This window comes from Bubalus kerabau, chromosome 19, assembly GCF_029407905.1.
Source record: "Bubalus kerabau isolate K-KA32 ecotype Philippines breed swamp buffalo chromosome 19, PCC_UOA_SB_1v2, whole genome shotgun sequence".
Taxonomy (NCBI): Eukaryota; Metazoa; Chordata; class Mammalia; order Artiodactyla; family Bovidae; genus Bubalus; species Bubalus kerabau.
In genome coordinates, this window is record NC_073642.1 from 42,461,793 (window position 1) to 42,483,297 (window position 21,505).

General features: G+C 39.4%; 1 protein-coding gene across 1 annotated transcript; it reads right to left on the reverse strand.

Moving 5' to 3' along the window:
* Positions 1–2,666: 2,666 nt before the first annotated feature.
* DTD2 (D-aminoacyl-tRNA deacylase 2) lies at positions 2,667–13,838 on the reverse strand. The gene is made up of 3 exons (XM_055556104.1): positions 13,639–13,838; positions 9,242–9,311; positions 2,667–4,961 (listed from the first exon to the last, which is right to left on the reverse strand). Exons 1-3 carry the CDS (start codon positions 13,747–13,749, stop codon positions 4,636–4,638), a joined length of 507 nt encoding a protein of 168 aa, XP_055412079.1. The 5' UTR covers positions 13,750–13,838; the 3' UTR covers positions 2,667–4,635.
* Between the last annotated feature and the right edge of the window lie 7,667 nt (positions 13,839–21,505).

Consider the following 21,505-nt stretch of genomic DNA (forward strand, 5'->3'; position numbering starts at 1 on the left):
ATATAAACATCTGAATGCAGAGTTCCAAAGAATAGCAAGAAGAGATACGAAAGCCTTTTTCAGTGATCAATGCAAAGAAATAGAGGAAAACAACAGAATGGGAAAGACTAGAGATCTCTTCAAGAAAATCAGAGATACCAAGGGAACATTTCATGCAAAGATGAGCTCGATAAAGGACAGAAATGGTATGGACCTAACAGAAGCAGAAGATATAAGAAGAGGTGGCAAGAATACACAGAAGAACTGTACAAAAAAGATCTTCAGGACCCAGATAATCACGATGGTGTGATCACTCACCTAGAGCCAGACATCCTGGAATGTGAAGTCAAGTGGGCCTTAGGAAGCATCACTACGAACAAAGCTAGTGGAGGTGACAGAATTCCAGCTGAGCCATTCCAAATTCTGAGAGATGATGCTGTGAAAGTGCTGCACTCAATATGCCAGCAAATTTGGAAAACTCAGCAGTGGCCACAGGACTAGAAAAGGTCAGTTTTTATTCCAATCCCAATGAAAGGCAATGCCAAAGAATGCTCAAACTACCGCACAATTGCACTCATCTCACACACTAGTAAAGTAATGCTCAAAATTCTCCAAGCCAGGCTTCAGCAATATGTGAACCGTGAACTTCCTGACGTTCAAGCTGGTTTTAGAAAAGGCAGAGGAACCAGAGATCAAATTGCCAACATCCGCTGGATCATGGAAAAAGCAAGAGAGTTCCAGAAAAACATCTATTTCTGCTTTATTGACTATGCCAAAGCCTTTGACTATGTGGATCACAATAAACTGTGGAAAATTCTGAAAGAGATGGGAATACCAGACCACCTGACCTGCCTCTTGAGAAATCTGTATGCAGGTCAGGAAGCAACAGTTAGAACTGGACATGGAACAACAGACTAGTTCCAAATAGGAAAAGGAGTCCGTCAAGGCTGTATATTGTCACCCTGTTTATTTAACTTCTATGCAGAGTACATCATGAGAAACGCTGGACTGGAAGAAGCACAAGCTGGAACCAAGATTGCCGGGAGAAATATCAGTAACCTCAGATATGCAGATGACACCACCCTTGTGGCAGAAAGTGAAGAGGAACTAAAAAGCCTCTTGATGAAAGTGAAAGTGGAGAGTGAAAAAGTTGGCTTAAAGCTCAACATTCAGAAAACGAAGATCATGGCATCTGGTCCCATCACTTCATGGGAAATAGATGGGGAAACAGTGTCAGACTTTATTTTTGGGGGCTCCAAAATCACTACAGATGGTGACTGCAGCCATGAAATTAAAAGACGCTTACTCCTTGGAAGGAAAGTTATGACCAACCTAGATAGAGTATTCAAAAGCAGAGACATTACTTTGCCAACAAAGGTTCGTCTAGTCAAGGCTATGGTTTTTCCTGTGGTCATGTGTGGATGTGAGAGTTGGACTGTGAAGAAGGCTGAGCGCCGAAGAATTGATGCTTTTGAACTGTGGTGTTGGAGAAGACTCCTGAGAGTCCCTTGGACTGCAAGGAGATCCAGCCAGTCCATTCTGAAGGAGATCAGCCCTGGAATTTCTTAGGAAGGAACGATGCTAAAGCTGAAACTCCAGTACTTTGGCCATCTCATGCAAAGAGTGGACTCATTGGAAAAGACTCTGATGCTGGGAGGGATTGGGGCCAAGAGGAGAAGGGGACGACAGAGGATGAGATGGCTAGATGGCATCACTGACTCAATGGATGTGAGTCTCAGTGAACTCTGGGAGTTGGTGATGGACAGGGAGGCCAGGCGTGCTGCAATTCATGGGGTTGCAAAGAGTCGGACACGACTGAGCGCCTGATCTGATCTGATCTGATATATAATAGACAAACAATCAGGTCCTACTGTATAGCACAGGGCACTATACTCAATATTTTTTAACTTATAAAGGGAAAAGAATCTGAAAAAAATATATATATACACATATACACTGAATCACTCTGTTATATACTTGAAACTAACACACACTGTAAACAACTATATACTTCAGTTAAAAGAAAAGATACTCTAATTTAAACATTCTAGAATCTTCGAAAAACAGAGACAGAAGACACCTAAATTAGGTGTAACCCTGCAGCCACCTAATTCAGTAAGTAAAACAATTTATTAGCTGTTCTTTCTCAAGTGATCCACACTGGGAGATGCTAAACCTTTATAAAGATCAATTTTAACTCTCACTACAAGAAAAGTCAGGGAGATGGAAATTATTGCTCCCTATTGTATGATCTTGGGAAAATTATTCCAGCATTTTCTTATTTTCCAGAGCACTGTCCTCATTATATATTGTGAAGATAAAACTAGGTATCTGTTGAAGGTTCTTGGAGCATCTTGGGCCAGGAGAGCTAGAGAAAGACACAGTAGTTATTTTCAAATCTACTATTTCTCTTGCTTTTTCTCGCTTGTTCTAGTCTCCTGGGAAATGAAACAAACTTGGGTGTCATCTTCTGCTTAATAACCTTTCATGTAGTTGAAATTGCTATTCTCCACAAGTACCTCAAGCAAATTTTTTTTTTAAAGGAGAACTGCCTGAACTATAAAATAGCAATCTAGGGCTGTGAGTCAGCATTTCACCCACACACATCAAAATGATTTAAAATAGGTAACACATAATCTTTTTGAAAGACATACACTTCTTTGGAGAAATTCTGAGAAAATTGGAGTTTGCAAGTTTATGAATAGTTTATTACATTTCAATAAGTGTATTGTGAATCAATAAAGCAAAAGTTCAGGACAATGAGCTCACTACCAAGCCAATTATTGATCCTCAAGTTCTAAAATAGAATAGTACAGGAAGGATACAGAGAAAATGGGATTTTTTTCTTAAGACACTTTAAGAATCTAAGGAACCCAATCCTAAAGAAATTGTATAAGACACAAAGAATTTTCAACAGCTACTTAAGATATTTATTCAACTCAATTTTTCATCTTTTGATAATTAAGAAACACTATTTCATTTTCACTCTTAAAAATATCTGATTCAAGTCAAAGGAGTTTGCAAAAAATGAATAATACCTTTTATTGATTCATTTGTTCTTTCAACTTCTTATAGATCTTTCTCTCTTGGCTTTGAAAAGCCTACCTTACTGGCTATTTATATCACTGTCTTAGCTTGGGCTGTTAGAACAAAATACCATACACTTACGGTGGCTTAAACAACAGAAATTTATTTTCTTATAGCTCTGCAGGCTAGAAGTTCAAGATCGGGGCACCAGCATGGTCAGTTTCTGGTAAAGGTTCTCTTCCTCGTTTGTAAAAGGCCCCCTTCTCACTGAATCTTCACATGGCCGGAAGAGAAAGGGTGAGTAAAATCTTTGGTGTTTCTTCTTATGAGGACACTAATCCCATCATGAGGGCACCCACTCTCATGATCTATTAACCCTGATTACCTTCCAAAGGCCCCATCTGCAAATACCATTAGGAGACTTGGGAGACTTCAACATATAAATTTTGAGGGTGGAGGACACAAAAATACACTAAAAGAAAAAATGACACTGGGTCCAAATCACTAAGTCAATAAAACAGAAATAAACAAATCAACTTGTTTTCAAGTAATTCCAGTAGAAAGCTTCCCTTTTTATTCCTATTATATAGCAATCTAAATCAACAAGAAAAGAACTTCCTAAAAAAATTATGAACACTAATTTAATTAAACAGTAACTTTTAAAAACCAAAGACAAACAATATGACACACACTGTTTTGGTAAAAAGCTGAGAAACAGAATATTAACCAAGAATATTAAACAAAAACAACTTTTAGTCCCCCATCCCCTGTTCCTATATCAACTAAAGATTCTTAACTTAAAGCACTTGGATATTCTTGGAAAGTAATATTAAAATGCACAATAACATTTCTGCATTACATTTTCATAGTATTAGAAGAATAGTAAATTGCATATTCTTTTATTCAAAATATGGAAATCTGAAATATTAAAACAAATTTGACAAAATTATAATTGGTTTGTGCTGGGTTTTATCTAGTTTTAACACAAATAGTGATTTTTATTACATACCACATATATTTGAGGGCATAAGAAATATATTTTTCTTGATTGTACAAAATGCTTCACAGCAAAAAGCTTAAATACAACTCTCTAGGAACACTTCCATGTTCTTATCAATGACCATAAAGTGAAGAGAGGATATTTCAAATTTCTGAGTGTCAGTGTAGGGGAAAGTGGGATGGAAGGTGACTGAAATCCACAGTTAGGTGACTGGCAAGGTCATCTAATTAGGAGGCTGCAGAGTTGTGGATGGAACCCAGGATTTTCTTATCTAAAAATGCTGCAGATTTGTGTACTCAAGAAGAAGGGGCTGCTGCTGCTGCTGCTAAGTTGCTTCAGTTGTGTCCAACTCTGTGCAACCCCATTGACGGAAGCCCACCAGGCTCCCCCGTCCCCGGGATTCTCCAGGCAAGAACACTAGAGTGGGTTGCCATTTCCTTCTCCAATGCATGAAAGTGAAAAGTGAAAGTGAAGTCGCTCAGTCGTGTCCGACTCTTAGCAACCACATGGACTGCAGCCCACCAGGCTCCTCCATCCATGGGGTTTTCCAGGCAAGAGTACTGGAGTGGGGTGCCATTGCCTTCTCCGGAAGAAGGGGCTAGGGAATCTAATTACAGCTGTCGAAACTTTCAAAACTCAATTAGGTGTGTGTACGGTCCATTGGTGTCAAGCTTTAACACCTGCCTACTGCCATAGGTACCGTGTTTCACGACAACCCCAGCTTCAGCACACTTGCTATTAGCAGCTAATTCTTTTTTACAGAGATTCACAAATTGAGAATAAAGTTCTAATCCCTCTTCTTTTCCAGAGTTACAGTGATACTGCATGCTTCTTCCTTTTACTCTACCCCCAAGGGTGGCTTGAGGGATGATAAGAATGTTGCCAGGTAGATCCAATATAGAGACGTGCTTGCCATTTTCTGTTTCACTTAATTTCACATTTAACAGTGTATTAACTGGGTGGGGAAGAAAGGGAAAACATTTTAAAGTAAAAAACAAACATGAAGAAAAACAACAATCTTCTACTCAGCAAATTTCATGTTGAAAATCCAATTTGTCAGCTCATGCTTTTAACCCAAGGTCTCTATGTAGATTTCAAAAATGGCTTCAGTAAGCTAAATGATCTAAGCATGAAAAACAAGGAAGATTTCAAGCAGAAAATGGCATGATGTTTTAAATCTGACTTGGCAGTTAGGATCTTCCTGCAATAAAATCATCCAGAAAAGACTACAGAATTAACCATATACCAGAACTTTAAAATATTGCTTCCCTGAGGGATATATGAAAAGATTTTGCCTTTTTGTTCCTTTTTATATCTCAGAGCAAATCCTACTGGAAAAGACCATGACAGATCCTCCACACACATATTATGCTTTATAACAAAGAATATTAAATAAAAACCTTAGTGCATTTATTATTTTAAACTTAGTTGCCTAGAGTTCTAAGCTGAAACAAAGATTCCAGGTTCAATTCTGTTACAAACTAGCTGATTTTGGAGTTTTATAACCTCAAAGGCATTATTAACATAGACTAATCATTTCATCAATACAAACATCACCAGTGGGAGAAGGATAAAGGTGAAAGGTAGAATCATCAGAAATTCATTGTCACAAAAATAAAATAAATTCATTGTCAACTGGAAAAGTAAATCCAAAGGCATAGAGTTACTGGCATTATCTTCACATACATACTGGAAAATATAGGATTATTACTTTTATGCCATTTATGGAAAGTAAACTCACAGCTAATAAGAAGTGTCAAAATAACCATAAATGTTTATGTGAGCTAAAAAAAAACTAAACTTAGAGAACTTTTACATTTCAACACTGGCCAGTTTTCAAAGCAATAAGCAAACGAAATGCCTAATATAAACACTCAGGGTCTTTCTACCTCTACAAGGCGTATAAGTAACTTCTGCTTATAAAGAATAGTCCTGAGAGGATGCAAATGGTAAAAGAATTACTGAAACCTCACATTCTTTTGTGAATAATCAGGCTTGAAAAGCTATGGTTTCTGGTGGGGTATCAATGGTTTCAATTTGAGAAAGCCTGTAGCAAATATCAGCAAGGCTTTTACTCTACAAATCAAGGAATTAACCTGGTGAAAACCTGCCAAGGTGAACACCCAAATGAATTTCTAAGCTATGCATTAAGCACTATCAATTTTCATTTAACTAATACCTATTTTAAAATACTTCTAATTTTCTCTATTATAAATAGGACTTTGCTATATAGCCAGCAGTCCTTATTGATTGCTTTTAAGGAAACTGTAATTCTCCAGAGCATTTCATTCCACAGAAATCACTACCCAGCTATCCAGGCCTCAGGCCAGTGACAGACTAAGAAGGCAGTTTTGAAATAATAAGCCAGAAAGGTAAATGCAATTTATTATACTTCCATACATCTCCCTCTACTGGCTCTGAGAATTCAATTAACGCTGTTGGCATACAAAGATGGGCTTCCCCTATGGCTCAAGCAGTAAAGAATCTGCCTTCAATGCAGGAGACACAGGAGATGGGAGTTCAATTCCCCAGTCAGGAAGATTCTCCTGGAGGAGGAAATGGCAACCTATTCCAGTATTCTTGCCTAGAAAATCCCACGGACAGAGGAGTCTGTCCAGAGTTGCAGAGTCAGACACAAGTAAGTATGCATGCATTGATGATTGATAACACAAATATCAGTTGTTATTGTTGCTAAGTCACGTCCGACTCTTTTGGGACCCCATGGACTGTAGCCCACCAGGCTTCTCTGAGCATGGATTCTCCATGCAAGTATACTGGAATTGGTTGCCGTGCCCTCCTCCACGGGATCTTCCCAATCCAGGGACTGAACCTGTATCTCCTGCATTGCAGGCAGATTCTTTACCACTGAGCCACCAATATCAGCATGTAGAAGTAAATACAAATACAAATGTCAGTAAGTAGAATTAAAATGAGATGATGAATTAATTAATGGCATCTTGGGGCTTTCTTTGGGGCTCAGCTGGTAAAGAATGTGCCTGTAATGTGGGACACCTGGGTTCAATCCCTGGGTTAGGAAGATCCCCTAGAGAAGGGAAAGGCTACCCACTCTTGAGAATTCCATGGACAGTACAGGCCACAGTGTTGCAAAGAATCAGACACATCTGAGTTACTTCCACTTTCACTTTTTGGAAACTCAAGTATCTCTAATGATGAATATGGGAAGCAAAGCTTTGACAGGGCCCCTGAATCTCTGTCCAATTATACTGAAGATGAATTGAGGAAGATTATGCACATTTCTATGTTAGTCATGCTACTTCAGACTTTATGGCTATAACTGGTTATTATGTTCCCAAGAGGTACATGATTTGACTGGAAAAATCTGAATCCATGTAATAAGTATGAGGTGGGCTGTTTAAGAGAATCCCGTCACACTGGCATACTTTGCCTCCTGGAATAGAGGGAAGTACAAGCTACTTCTATCAATAATAGATGGACTTGTTTTGCTTATAACTCACACCAGTAGAATGTGATTCTTAAGAGTCACAGCTCTTTACTGAGAATCATGATATATAAAAGCTTTGTGTTATAGACTGTCCACTAGAAGACTTAAGGTAGACTTTTAACTGACCACAACCTCATGCACATATTCAAAGTAAACTCAGAAAGACATACATGTATGTACACAGGATTTAATTACTACATAACAAAATGTGGCTTGGGTTTGGCTGGTTCATTTTGCCTTATTATAATTAGGATCCATTTAAGAATATATAAAAACAAGTTTAGAAAGTCAACATTAAGTCGTGAAAAAAATGCCCTTCCTGTTTTTGAAGATTTCTACTATATACTTTTTACGGTCAATAAGGCCTTAATTCAAAGCAGAAACAGACAGAATGCCCAACATCCAAGCATTAAATCCCTACAATCATCCTCTCTAACAAGAGACCTCATTTTATTTTCTCTTTAAACACTTGAAAGCTCTGTATTATCCTCCAGATTCAAATTTCAAACTATTACAGTTACTGGCTTTCCATCCTTACCTATCACAGGCCCTTCTCAAGTCTAGTTTTCAGCTTCTGACAAAGTTGTCAAACATGCTTGATGTCTCAGCATAAAATCTCCTCTAGAAGCTTTAGCCCTTTGTTCAAATCGTTCTTCATTGCGCTATTAACGCTTGAGTTCCACTGTTCAAAGCTCTTCTAGGTTAATTAACTTCTGCCTGCTTCAATTACCCATCTGTATAGTTTATGTGTATGTGTTAGTCACTTAGTCATGTCCGGCTCTTTGTGATCCCATGGACTGCATCCTGCTAGGCTCCTCTGTTCTTGGGATTTTCAGGCAAGAATACTGAAGTGGGTAGCCATTGCTTTCTCCAGGGCATCTTCCTGATCCAGGGATCGAACCTGGGTTTCCTGCATTGCAGGCAGATTCTTTACCATCTGAGCTACCTTCTTATTAATCCAACTAATGAGTATTGCCTTTACTAATGAAGAGAAAGATAACCTGTCCCCAACTTTAGGGACAGCTCCACTATTTCAGGCTTTTTTTTTGGACATAATTATTCTATCAAATACTGTCTTGAGATGGCATATGGTTTGACTTGGTATATCTGAACCTATGTCATTATCAAAGGAATGTGCAGTAGTATAGACTATTTAGAACACTGGGAAGATGGAGGCAGGTAAATTATGCCTGCAGAGATGCCAGAACACTGACTCTGTTTTCTCTGCCCCTAGGGGAGGTGTGACTATGATGACACCAAACTTGATTCAAGAATATTTATATGCATTTCCTACAAAGAATTTACAGAATGTAAATTTTTCCATAATAATGATATAAGCCTGATCTACACAGATTTGAACCGCATCTTGCATATACAGTGTCACCTACATGCCCCTGTTAAGGCCTCTAAGAGATAAGTAAACTATATTAAGAAATGCAGCATCTGTTTCTCTCTGTGTGGCCACCCTGCTTCCACAAGTTTCTGTATCCTTGGATAAATACTGCTGTGTTGTCTCTGTGTGTTTTTGTACACTCTTCTAAACCAGTCCATCAGCCATCCAAAAAGCTGCAGATATTTTAAAAGAATTCCACCACACTTGCTTACATTAAGCTTTGGAACAGGAAAATAAATAAAGTCAACAACAGTACACAGAGTTAAGTCATTTACAACTTACACACCTGTATAATATAAGATTGTACTCTTTGCTCCTTCTGGTTCATCTATTGCTATTCACTCTCACTCCTATAAAACAAATAATACTAAACACATACCCATTTTGGGAAGAAGTTCTTTATCAGCTCCCTTGAAAAAGCACACGTAGATCACTAATCCTCTTTGAACCTATGAGAAACCACAATAAACTCAGATCAGAAACTTCTATAGAGAGATAGAGGAAAATGAATAAAATTTTACAACTGTTATAGGTAAGAGGTTAAACGCAGAAGAAGAGAAATAACTTTTTACAACAGTCTTGACTTCTTAAATATGTGAGAAAATATTTTTCTATATTCAATCACCTCAGTTATCACTTCTTTCAAAAATCAAGTTAAAAATACAGTCAAGGTAAGTATTTTCATAAGGTAAATTTGTAGAAGTAAGACCCCTGGGTGATTTTAAAATCCAGATAAACCTGGTGAGCTCAACAAACTTTTAAAAAATAAATTGATGGCACCTAAAAAAAAAAAACCAAACAGCCAAGAGCAGTGAAGACCCCAAGTTATACCTTCAAACCTCTAATCAAAATCATTTGGATTATGAACTAGACTTCTTCCCTGGTGGCTCAGACAGTAAAACATCTGTCTGCAATGCAGGAGACCCAGGTTCGATCCCTGGGTTGGGAAGATCCCCTGGAGAAGGAAATGGCAGCCCACTCCAGTATTCTTGCCTGGAAAATCCCATGGACGGCGGAGCCTGACAGGCTACTGTCCATGGGGTCGCAAAGAGTCGGACACGACTGAGTGGCTTCATTTCACTTCGCTTCCCCTCCTCAAGTAAAGCTGACAGATTTAGAAACATTCAGTTTTGCAGAGGCTTATTCATTCAACATCAAATGAATTCACATAATATCAGATATGACTGATGTATAAACAACATTGTGACTTACATGTCTTTTGACATCATCATTCTTCGTTCTTACTAATCCATTTACTTGTAAATAATAAAAACAAGGGTCTGATTCCATTGCAATAAACTCCAAGAAATTTCTGTCCTATTATTTTTTTGTTACTTTTGTTAATTCTTTAAATACACACAGTGATTAAACCTTGGAAATCGCATTCATATTAAGTTCTACATCAAGAGGTTGTCTGTTATCAGGAATGTAAGCTTATTTTATATAATGACTTGGACATTTCTTTCTTAGCTCTTGTAGGAGAGAGACTATATGGAGAAGACATTTGATAAATGACTTTCATTTTGCTGCAAAGTGAATCACTAAATTTTTTATTTTGTAGATTAACCTTTTGAGTCCAAGAGGTATTGTGAAAATTAAAGGAGTTAATATCTGTAGAGTACTTAGAACAGTGCCTGGTTCATAGTAAGAGCTATATAATTGCTTATTAAGTACATGAAAAGAAATTTAAGGACTGAAACACAATTTATTTTACATCTTAACTCCCAAAGTACTTTATAGACTGTTTTGTACATGATAGGGGCTCTGTTGAGTGCATTTAAGTTCAACTTTATCTTATAGGCTCTATGTGTTATCTAAATAGTCTGCTAAATAAATAGAAACACAGCTCTGCATTCACACCTGATCTATCTGGATAGGAAGTAACCTTCTACAAGTGCCATTGTCTTTCAAAGGACTACGGTGAAGCTGGGGAGAAGGAAGACAGATCTCATTGTTCTATCAGCCCTTTGACCCTCTCCCAAAGCTCCTCAATAAAATAGCTTCATCCCTCCATCAAAAAAAAAAAAAATTAAATAGTGCTCTTGGAACTAGCAAGTGCCTCCAGCACATACCCACAATAAGGAGGTGGCAGGTGGAATGATACAGATCCCTGCATCACCATCACAGCCCTCTCCCCTGGGACTGTTTTGGCACAGTGCAAAAGTTTTCAAGCACATTCATATTGGGACATGTTATGAGGGGAAGCTCAGAGTAGACTCTGGTTCAATCCCTGGGTTGGGAAGATTCCTTGGAGAAGGAAATGGCAACCCACTCCAGGCTTCTTGCCTGAAAAATCCCTTGGACAGAGGAGCCTGGTGGGTTACAGTCCATAGGGTTACAAGAGTCTGACATGACTTAATAACTAAACAACATCAGATTTAAGCATCTAATTACTTGCATGAATAAATGCCTGTTCTTATCACTCACCACATACCACTCCTCATTAAGGTATTTTCTTTTAGTTTATCACAACAATAGCTCTTAAATTGTGACCTACAAATTCCCATGTTCAAAACAGAATCACTTTCCTTATAGCTTCTTTTGGTATAAACAGAGCATTTCAAATATATAGAGAAGTACAGATAATTCTCACTGTAGGTTAAAAAAGTTCATGCCTCTCAGGAAGAAAAACATTACTGTGAGAGTAAAGATCTAAATGAATGAAACCAAGAATACGCAAAGTAACCTTCAAATCTTTGTGACAATTAAAAAAGAAAGCTTTTAAAAAATTATAACTGTTAATAACAATGGAGGATGCTTGAGAAAGAGGAAAGTATTTACTCTCTAATTACTGGTCAACTCTTTATACTAATTTAACCATGTGTGGGAGTGGAAGAGAAAGCTTTAAAATAGCTTTAAAGTTTATAAACACACTGATAGTTTGGCAGGCTGCAATAAACTATTTGATTTTGCATAAGGAGATGTGACATGAAGCATATAAAAAGATAAAGAGGCATGGAAGAAATCTAAATGATTAATAGTTTGGGATTTATAATCCCCTGAAGCAAAGGGGATGACAGAGGATGAGATGGCTGTATGGCATCACCGACTCAATGGACATGAATTTGAGTGAACTCCGGGAGTTGGTGATGGACAGGGAGGCCTGTCATGCTGCAATTCATGGGGTCGCAGAGTTGGACACGACTGAGCGACTGAACTGAACTGAAGCAAATATAAAAATAGGCAACTCTTTGGAAAGGATGGCAAAAAAGAATAAAATTTCAAAGTAAGGAAGATAAATTTTTAAAAGGCCATAACAAAAGAAACAAGAAATGAATTTTTGAGAAAGACAAAGGGAGGGCAAAAATACCAGAATGTTTATGCTTATAAATATTCAGTATTTCCAAATTACCAGACAGTAACATGGACCCAGGAGCCTGGTAGGCTGCAATCCATGGGGTCGCTAGGAGTCAGACACGACTGAGCGACTTCACTTTCACTTTTCACTTTCATGTATTGGAGAAGGAAATGGCAACCCACTCCAGTGTTCTTGCCTGGAGAATCCCAGGGACAGGGGAGCCTGGTGGGCTGCCATCTCTGGGGTCGCACAGAGTTGGACACGACTGAAGCGACTTGGTAGCAGCAACAGATTGTGATGTAAGAATAGTCATCCACATACGGTCTATGTGTTGTATTTAAAATAATAACGAAGATTGTGTTACGGAGCACTAGATCTGGGATGGAATTCAGCAGATGAGTGAATGAAATGATCCATTAAAGTTTCTTGGTACCTCCAAAAGTTTTATTTATTATTACAAGTTTTTCCCCTTCTGCGAGTGGTCCTGCTAAGTCACTTCAGTGGTGTCCGACTCTTTGTGAGACGCCATGGTCGGCAGCCCATCAGGCTCCTCTGTCCATGCCATTCTGCAGGCAAGAATACTGGAGTGGGTTGCCATGCCCTTTTCCAGGGGATCTTCTCCATCCAGGGATCGAATTTGCAAATTTTACGTCTCCTGCATTGGTAGGCGAGTTCTTTACCACTGAGCCACCAGGGAAGACCTCCCTTCATTTCAGCTTACTCCAAAAATAAGTCAGGGCCTCAAAGAACATGTTTTTGCATGGAATTTTGCATATGGGCAGGCTGTCTTAAAAAGGCAAATATTCAAGTCGAAGGACATTTAGCGTAAATGTTTAAAATTCTTTGGAGGAAGCGTGTTTGATAACAATGCCACTTTTAAAGCAGTGGTCTTTGTTCCTAGTGTGAAATAAATCAAATTTTTAAGTTTCTTGAGAAAGGAAGTTTCATGGGCAATCTCATTACTGTGCTAACACCTAGCTGCACCCAACATAAGACGGAATTCGACGGGATCTGGAGTACAAGTCAAAACAGATCTTCAGCGTTTGCAACACGTCCAACCTAGAAGCTCGAACCAGACCACCACAAGTCACCAGCAGCCCGAGCAAGGCGCCGGGAGTGACAAGGCTTTTTGCTCTTTTGAAGCAAGAGGTCTGAGACTGCTAGGCCTGAAGTACACCGAGCTCAGGTAGATCGTTTGAGAGGAAGCTCAAATTCCCGGGGTCCCTCTTAATCTCCTCTGGGAGTCCGAGGGAGAAGGGGCCGGGGCCGGTGACGCAAGACTGAGGAGAAAGGCGAGGCCAGGCAGGAATTAACGGCAGCGTTGGGCGGACGGGCCAGGAGTCCAGCGCCGACCGCACCACCTGCCAGGCGCCAGGAGGCTGGCTCGGAGTGAGCGCGGGGTACGAATCACCAGGACAGCGCGGTGAGAACCGCCCCTGCGCATCACAGGATAACCGGAGCTGCGGGGCCAACGTTACCTCCACCCATTCGGCCTCGACGTCCCCCTCGGCCGGGCGTACTTGCAGCCGGGCGTGCAGGCACTGCTGCAGGAGAGCCCGGGCCTGAGGCGTTCTGCCACTGTCAGCCATAGCTCAAGCTGCGTGGATATCCCACAGGTTCCGGCCTCGCGCCGCACAGGCCCGCCCTCAACGTTCAGGGAGGATGGGGCGGGGCGCAGCGAGACGGAGGAACATCCTGGTCGCTCGTGGCCCCGCCTCCAGGAGGGCGGGGCCTTTGCCTGGCTCTCCGGTGACCCGGATGTGCGAGCTTCACAGCTCTGTCTATACAATCTTTAACTCTACCCTAACCTACAACTCGGTAGAAGACGCTCAGTGGATTATTTTAAAAGATTTTAAGGACCCAGTGGTTCTCTTCCCTGCATACCTTTTTAAGACACATTTTTCATCTCAGAACGCGTAAGTTTCCAAACGTTAAACAAAACTAAATCTGCATAAATCCATATTATGTCCATTATGAAGATAGGTAAATAGAACGAGTCAATTGAATCACAAAACAAGCGTAGGTGAAACTGAAAGGTATAATAAATCTTTCAAAACATTACCCCAATCAGTAAAGCAACACTGCCACCTTAATGCTATATAAATCATTCTGTTCTCGCGGTTGTGGAAAGGTATTGATAGGCTATATGAATTCATATTTGAACATCAGTCTTTCAGAGAATATACTCACTAAAAATATTCTTATACAAGAAAGCCTGTGATTGTTAATAAATTTTAAACATGCTCCTAATTGTAAAAACTATATATTCTGTGGTGTTTCCTGTAAGTACATATTAGAGTGTATGTAAAATTAAATCCTTGATTTTCTTTCCCACATAACGTATTTCTTGAACCTGCATCAGATCAGCATTATTTTTCTATGGGCTTGAAGGATTTAGATGAGGAATAATAGTGTTACCCTGACTGCATTACCCAGGTCATTGATTTGGGCTCAACTGGCACAATATGCCTATACATTTCTCTCTGTTGTTTTAGAAGATGACATCACTGACAGTGTTGCTATCCATACAAAGTAGTGTGATTGAAGAAAATAATCCGTGCGTAATCAAAGGTCCTTTCTACACAGAATTGAAACTGCCTGTTTGTTGGTTATCTTGCAGGCTGCCTGCACACATTTGTAAAAACAGCAAAATCTCATATTATCTCTGATTGCTGCATTGCAGGGGTTCATACATCTGTTGACATTTGTCTGCAAAGCACAGACAAGTTGCATTGTCTGCACTCTTATGTCTCTATTCTCTTTCACTCCCAGACTCAAGTTTTACAGGGCTTGAAGGCATTTTGACATAGAGGTGCTTAACCTTGACCTTGAATGAGAGAGGACTTCATGTCCATTTGTATATGGATGTAGGAGATAGGGAGGTCTCTTGAAAATAGTCTATGGTTCCCAGAAATTTTTACACAATGAAGGGACTTCAGCAAACTGGGAAATCCTTCTTGTGAATAGATGGAGTCTGGTGGGTAATGGTTAGCCTGTCAAAAAACACCAGTTACTTTTAAATCTTTATGTTGGGTGCTGATCTTATTCTTTCCTTCTACCTGCAGAGGGCAGTAGAGAGTAGGCACCAAAGATAAAGTATTTACTTTCTGTATTTTATTTATTTTTTGGAACCTCTAACCTCATTCCACAGAGAATTTAAGAAAGTCAGCTATACCTACAATAAAATAGTGAAATGTGAATAAAAATAAAGCATAAGAAGTAAAGGAAAATGGAATTATGTCAGTTGCAATGTGGGAAATTGAAAACAGACAAGACTGTTTTTGACTGGAGTGCTGAGCTGACAATGTAGCAAAGTTTTCACAGATATGTAACTGTAATTTTTGTTATGAGACAGTTATGTTCATCATGTGTAATTCTGAAGTGGATCATGTTGTACAATTTTCTTCAAGTTAGAAGTAAAAGGCAAAGCACAACATTAAGTTGGCTCTAGAGGAAGGTTAACTGGAATGTAAAGAGAGCTTTTCCTTGTGAGAATACAAGAAATCACTGGGCAGAAATAGTTCTGAAACACAGTGCTGAAAGGAGACCATCTGGATAGCGTGTTAGTTATAAATGCATTCCAGGCCCTCTGAAATGTATAATAATTTAGAGTTATTTTAAGTGATTTAATTCATTCAAGTTGGCTGCCCCAAATTTTAATGCTCACAAGTGTTTCACAAACATAAAAAAATTGAGAACCACTTCTGAAAGATCCCTTGCAGCTGATAGTCAGCTTCCTGATTGCAACAAGGAGTAGTCTGTTTCACCATTCTTGGAATGAGCGGAGCTTTTCCTAAGATTTAGCTCTAAAATGAGCCTCTCGCCTGAGGCTTTACATGGAAATGTTAATCAGTAGAAAAGCAACATGAGGAGGGAGATGTTTCATTTCAGGGAAAGCTGGAAGAAACCTAACCCCCTACTTCAAAGCTTAGAGAAGTTTCTTTTTCCTCAGTGCCTAGGGAGGCGATAAGGTTATGAGAAATTGGTTCATACTCACTAAAATGCATGTAAATTGGGATAGAGCCAGAATACGAATGGATTTATTTGTATAATAAGAAATATTGCTGTCATGGAGTGGAAATTCTCACATAAGGCATGATCAGCACATTTTCCCCTGTGGTCAAGCAGAGTTTACTAGATTATATTCAGAAGTGTCTTTACCAATTTACTATAAGAGACAGTCACTCTTCCACCAAGGCATCTAAAACTGAGGTGTGAAAGACCCATGTGAATTCTGGCTTCAAGACACTTGACACATGTATTAATACTGTGAGGAAAAAGGAAACACACATATTTAAATAAGAACTTTAAATGAAAACTCCAAGGGCAAATGTTCCAGTCATAACCATATATATTTTTGTCACCATATATTTTTGTCATGGCATTAATTCAGTTGAAGTCTCTCCCAGATGAAAATATGAGGCCTGGTAAGATGATAGTTCCCACCTAAGAGCTGTGTGTGCTGTGTGCTGAATAGCTTTAGTCGTGTCTGACTCTTTGCGATCCTGTAGACCATAGCCCACAAGGCTCCTCTGTCTATAGGATTCTCCAGGCAAGAATACTGGAGTGGGTTGCCATTTCCTTTTCTAGGGGATTTTCCCAACCCAGGGATTGAACTAACCAGTGTCGCTTATGTCTCCTGCTGAGTCCCTTCTTAACATGAATAGTTTGTACAAACAGGTAGGAAATGGAATTGAGTTTGGAACCTGATATTGATTGTTCTTTTGTTCATCTTGCTTTTTAAAATTCTATTTTATTACTGCACCATTTGCTGGTGTGTTGCCTAGGTAACGTATCATAGCAAGTGCTTTTAACTCTAAGGCAATGATGTATATCTTTGGCAGTCTGTAGAGTTTCCCCAGGGCAGGCTGATAAATTATCTTCATCTTTGGGTTATTTTTCAGTTCATAGTGTTCTGATAACTTAGCAAAGCATTGCATAACCTTTTGAATATTTGTATACTTCTGTCACATCAGGCCAGCCTGTTGTAAGGGCTTTTAAAAATAATTTTGACACCTGCATCCTTTATATAAAAAAATTGTAAAAGATTTTGAAATGGGCAAAGAGATTTCTAGGTATCTTTTTAACAGAATGCTGGAGCATCTGAGATTCACCTAGCCCTAGAGGGCCATACAGGATTGGTTTGTTTTTCTGGTTTTTTTTTTAGGATTTGTCTGTGACTAGATTATTTTACAACTCTGTAGAAATAGAAGTTAACTCTTTGCCTACTGATAGTAAGCAAATCATTCCTGCCTGTAAATTTTGATTATTACTCTGTGGATATGTTTTGCCAGATTTGCAGTTTGTAAATTCATTTCAGCATTCTTTTCCTGAATATAAATATACAGCACCTTGAGTAGTTTTTTCTCTCTCTTTCTAATAAACTTTAGAATAGTACCACAGAAAGTTATCCCTCACCTGATTTCTCCTATTATTAATATCCTGAATTACTATGGTATATTTGTTACAACTAAGAAATCAGCACTGGTGTATTAATTAAACTCCATACTTTATTCAGATTTATTAGTTTTTTCCTAAATCCTTTTTTTGGTATCCCATCCAGGATACCACAATGTATTCAACCATCATATTTCCTTAGGTCGTGACCGTTTCTCAGACTTTCCTTGTTTTTGATGACCTTTAAAGTTTGGGTAGTACTGATCAGGTACATTGTACGATGCCCCTCTATTGGAATTTGGTGTCTTTTCTCATGATTAGAGCAGGATTATGGGTTTTTGGAGGATGACCATAGAGATGAAGTGCTTCTGATTACATTATATCAAAGATACATGCTGTTAGCAGGTCTTATCAGTGATAATGTTAACCTTAATTACCTGGCTAAGGTAGTGTGTTTGCCAGATTTCTCCACTGTAAATTTATACACATACCCACTTCCATGATTTATTCTTTGGAAGCAAATCACTAAACACAGCCCACACTCAAGGGGTAAGGAGTTACAATCTATCTCCTTGACTAGAAAGTATCCACATAAATTATTTGGAATTCTTTATTTGAGAAGGGAGAAGAAAATGGCAACCCACTCCAGTATTCTTGCCTGGAGAATCCTGTGGACAGAGGAGCCTGGAGGGCTATGCTGTCCATAGAGTTGCACAGAGTCAGACACAACTGAAGCGACTTAGCATGCATGCATGCATTTGAGAAGATTTGAGTTCTTTTTTTGAGCTGGTTGTAATATATCACTGGCTTCTTCCTTGTTAAGAATGAATGAAATAAAAGTTTTTGACACATGCTAATTTTATGTTTGTATGAGAATTGTGATTTTATTCTTTTTTAAAAAATTTTTCCTCTTATATCTTTCTACCGAGAAATGTTGTAGAAATTATTTTTTATGTAGTTCTTTGAAATCGATGGATAAATGCCATGAACAAATACATTATTTGAAAAATAATTTAATGAAGATTATTTATAGTCAGAGAAAAAATGTTATTTTATCACACTGTTCAATCAGGGACCTATCAGCAATCAAATAACATGGTCTAAATAGAATAACCTTAGAAGAGTTTTACTGACAGAGGCACTATTTACAAAGTTGTAGGTGTAGGAGATCCATAGTGGGTAGCATAGTAACTCAGGACTTCAGTTCAGTCAATCAGTGGTGTCTAACTCTTTGCAGTCCCATGGGCTGCAGCACACCAGGCTTCCCTGTCCTTCACCAACTCCCAGAGCCTATTCAAACTCATGTCCATCACATCCGAGATGCCATCCAACCATCTCATCCTCTGTCGTCCCCTTCTCCTCCTGCCTTCAGTCTTTCCCAGCATCAAGGTCTTTTCCGAGGAGTTGGTTCTTTGCATCAGGTGGCCAAATTATTGGAACTTCAGCTTCAGCCTCAGTCCTTCCAATGAATATTCAGAACTGATCTCCTTTAGGATGGACTGGTTGGATCTCCCTGCAGTCCAAGGGACTCTCAAGAGTCTTCTCCAACAGAAGCATCAATTCTTTGTCTCTCAGCTTTGTTTATGGTCCAACTCTCACATCCATACATGACTACTGGAAAAACCATAGCTTTGACTTGATGGACCTTTGTCTGCAGGACAAACTCAGGACTTAGTAGCAGCTGAGATGTTACCATTCCCTTGGCCTGAAGGGAGAAAGGGAAAGAATCTCGAATCCAGGGGTACATAGACCCTTAAGAGAAGGAGTGGACCATGTGCTAAGAAGCACAGTTAACTTTAAGTAACCCTTTAGGAAAGGAGCTAGGAAAAGAAACACCTAACGGCATTGTCTACTTTCCTTCTGTTTCCTGCCAGAGCGCCCCCATCATAAAACCTAACCAGAAACTAAGAAGCAGGGGACCTGTTGATGTCCCAACATCCTGGGCAGAAAGCAAGGGGGAGAATGCTTGGTGTGGATTGGCAGGCAAGTGAAAGACATCTGGCACCCTGACTTAAGACATTGTCAAGGCCACAATGAGGGCTCTTTTGTCCCCCTTTGGCGGGAATATAACAGCTGAGAGGACAAAGAGAGACATCGCTGCTGTTAATGTTTCTAGTGGAAATATTTAATTTTCCCAAGAGTTTAGCAAGGTGAAGTTTGACTTAGTGAGTAATCAGTGTAAGATGAGTCAAAGTCTTTTATTCCTCCTCTGGCCTTATTTTTTTCCAGCCTTTGGGAATATGGCAAGACATCAGAGGAGAATGGTTGCTAGGACTCTTGCCTTGGTGAAAATGCCCCCTTATACTGCCCAGCTTGCATGGCAGGAAGGTGTCAACAAAAATTTAATCAGCTGATCTAAAAAGAAATGGAAAATTTTATTTGAGCCATATTTGAGGATTATAACCCAAAGAGCATCTCAGAAAACTCTGAGAACTATTCTACCCTTTAGAAGTCAAGGCACAGTTATATAAATGTTTTGAAACAGAAGGCTGTACATTAAATGACATATTACTGATTGTGTATACAACCCAGATCTAAGCATCTTGTGACCCTTTGCAAGAATAAGGAAGAATGTCATCTTTTAAAAAATGTAATTGTTGATGTATAATTGTATTGTTTGGTTGTTTCTTAAATATTTATTTCTTTGGCTGTGCTTATCATATTTGCAGCATATGGGATCTAGATCTCTGACCAGAGATGGAATCTAGGCCTGCTGCATTGGGAGCATGGAGTCTTAGCCACTGGACCACCAGGAAAGTTCCAAGAATGTTATGTTTTAAGGAGTTGTTTTGATGCTAGGAGAGTGTTGCTCTTTATGGTTAAGAAGGTATGCAGGTGGGGGAGGTTTGTCTGATGCATAATGCAGATATACAATGGACGGTAGCTGGGGAGAGAGGAGTTCAAAGACAAAGAAAATTTTTATTTTATAAAATTTTAAATTTTCCTTATTTTGCCATAAAATAAGAATTTTATTTCACAAAGGGAGGAAGCCACTGCCTTCAAGGGATCTTGAAGACTTGACTAAGAGGCATGTTACAGGGAGTCACTATGGACTTACAGTTCTCTTTTGGACCATGGGGGAAGAAAATTTGGAATCAAATTTGATTTGATACCGAAAAAATAATGAACCATTTTCATAGTCTTTGAGTGCTATAACTAAGTAAACTTCATACTGACTCCAGCAGAAAGTAAATAAATAATAGAATTTTGATAATGAATTTTTCATATACATCTAAATCTTCAATTGCATTTACTTGACCTCCAAGGTCAGGGGCAGCACGCCCGAGGTAAGGAGCGGCGGCCGGGAGGAGCTACCCCACATCCAAGGAGGGGTGGCTGGGCGGGCGCAGGAGGGCCAAGAGGAGCTACTCCATGTTCAAGGTTAGGAGGGGCGGCTGTGAGGACATACCCCTCATCCAAGGTAAGGAGCAGCGGCTGCACTTTGCTGGAGGAGCCATAAAGAGATACCCCACGTCCAAGGTAAGAGAAACCCACATAAGACGGTAGGTGTTGTGAGAGAGCATCAGAGGGCAGACACACTGAAACCATAATCGCAGAAAACTAGCCAATCTGATCATACAGCCTTGTCTAACTCAATGAAACTAAGCCATGCTGTGTGGGGTCACCCAAGATGGGCGGGTCATGGTGGAGAGGTCTGACAGAATGTGGTTCACTGGAGAAGGGACTGGCAAACCCCTTCAGTATTCTTGCCTTGAGAACCCCATGAACAGTATGAAAAGGCAAAAAGATAGGACACTGAAAGAGGAACTCCCCAGGTCGGTAGGTGCCCAATATGCTACTGGAGATCAGTGGAGAAATAACTCCAGAAAGAAAGAAGGGATGGAGCAGAAGCAAAAACAATACCCAGTTATGGATGTGACTGGTGATAGAAGCAAGGTCCAATGCTGTAAAAAGCAATTTGCATAGGAACCTAGAATGTTAGGTCCA

Excerpts from the sequence above, each read along its gene's own strand:
- DTD2 (XM_055556104.1), bottom strand. The coding sequence starts at position 13,749 with ATGGCTGACAGTGGCAGAACGCCTCAGGCCCGGGCTCTCCTGCAGCAG. Across the intron at positions 9,312-13,638 it reads TCGAGGCCGAATGGGTGGAG|GTTCAAAGAGGATTAGTGAT; the intron begins GTAACGTTGGCC and ends GGTTTCTCATAG. Across the intron at positions 4,962-9,241 it reads AGAACTTCTTCCCAAAATGG|TTAATACACTGTTAAATGTG; the intron begins GTATGTGTTTAG and ends TTCCCCACCCAG.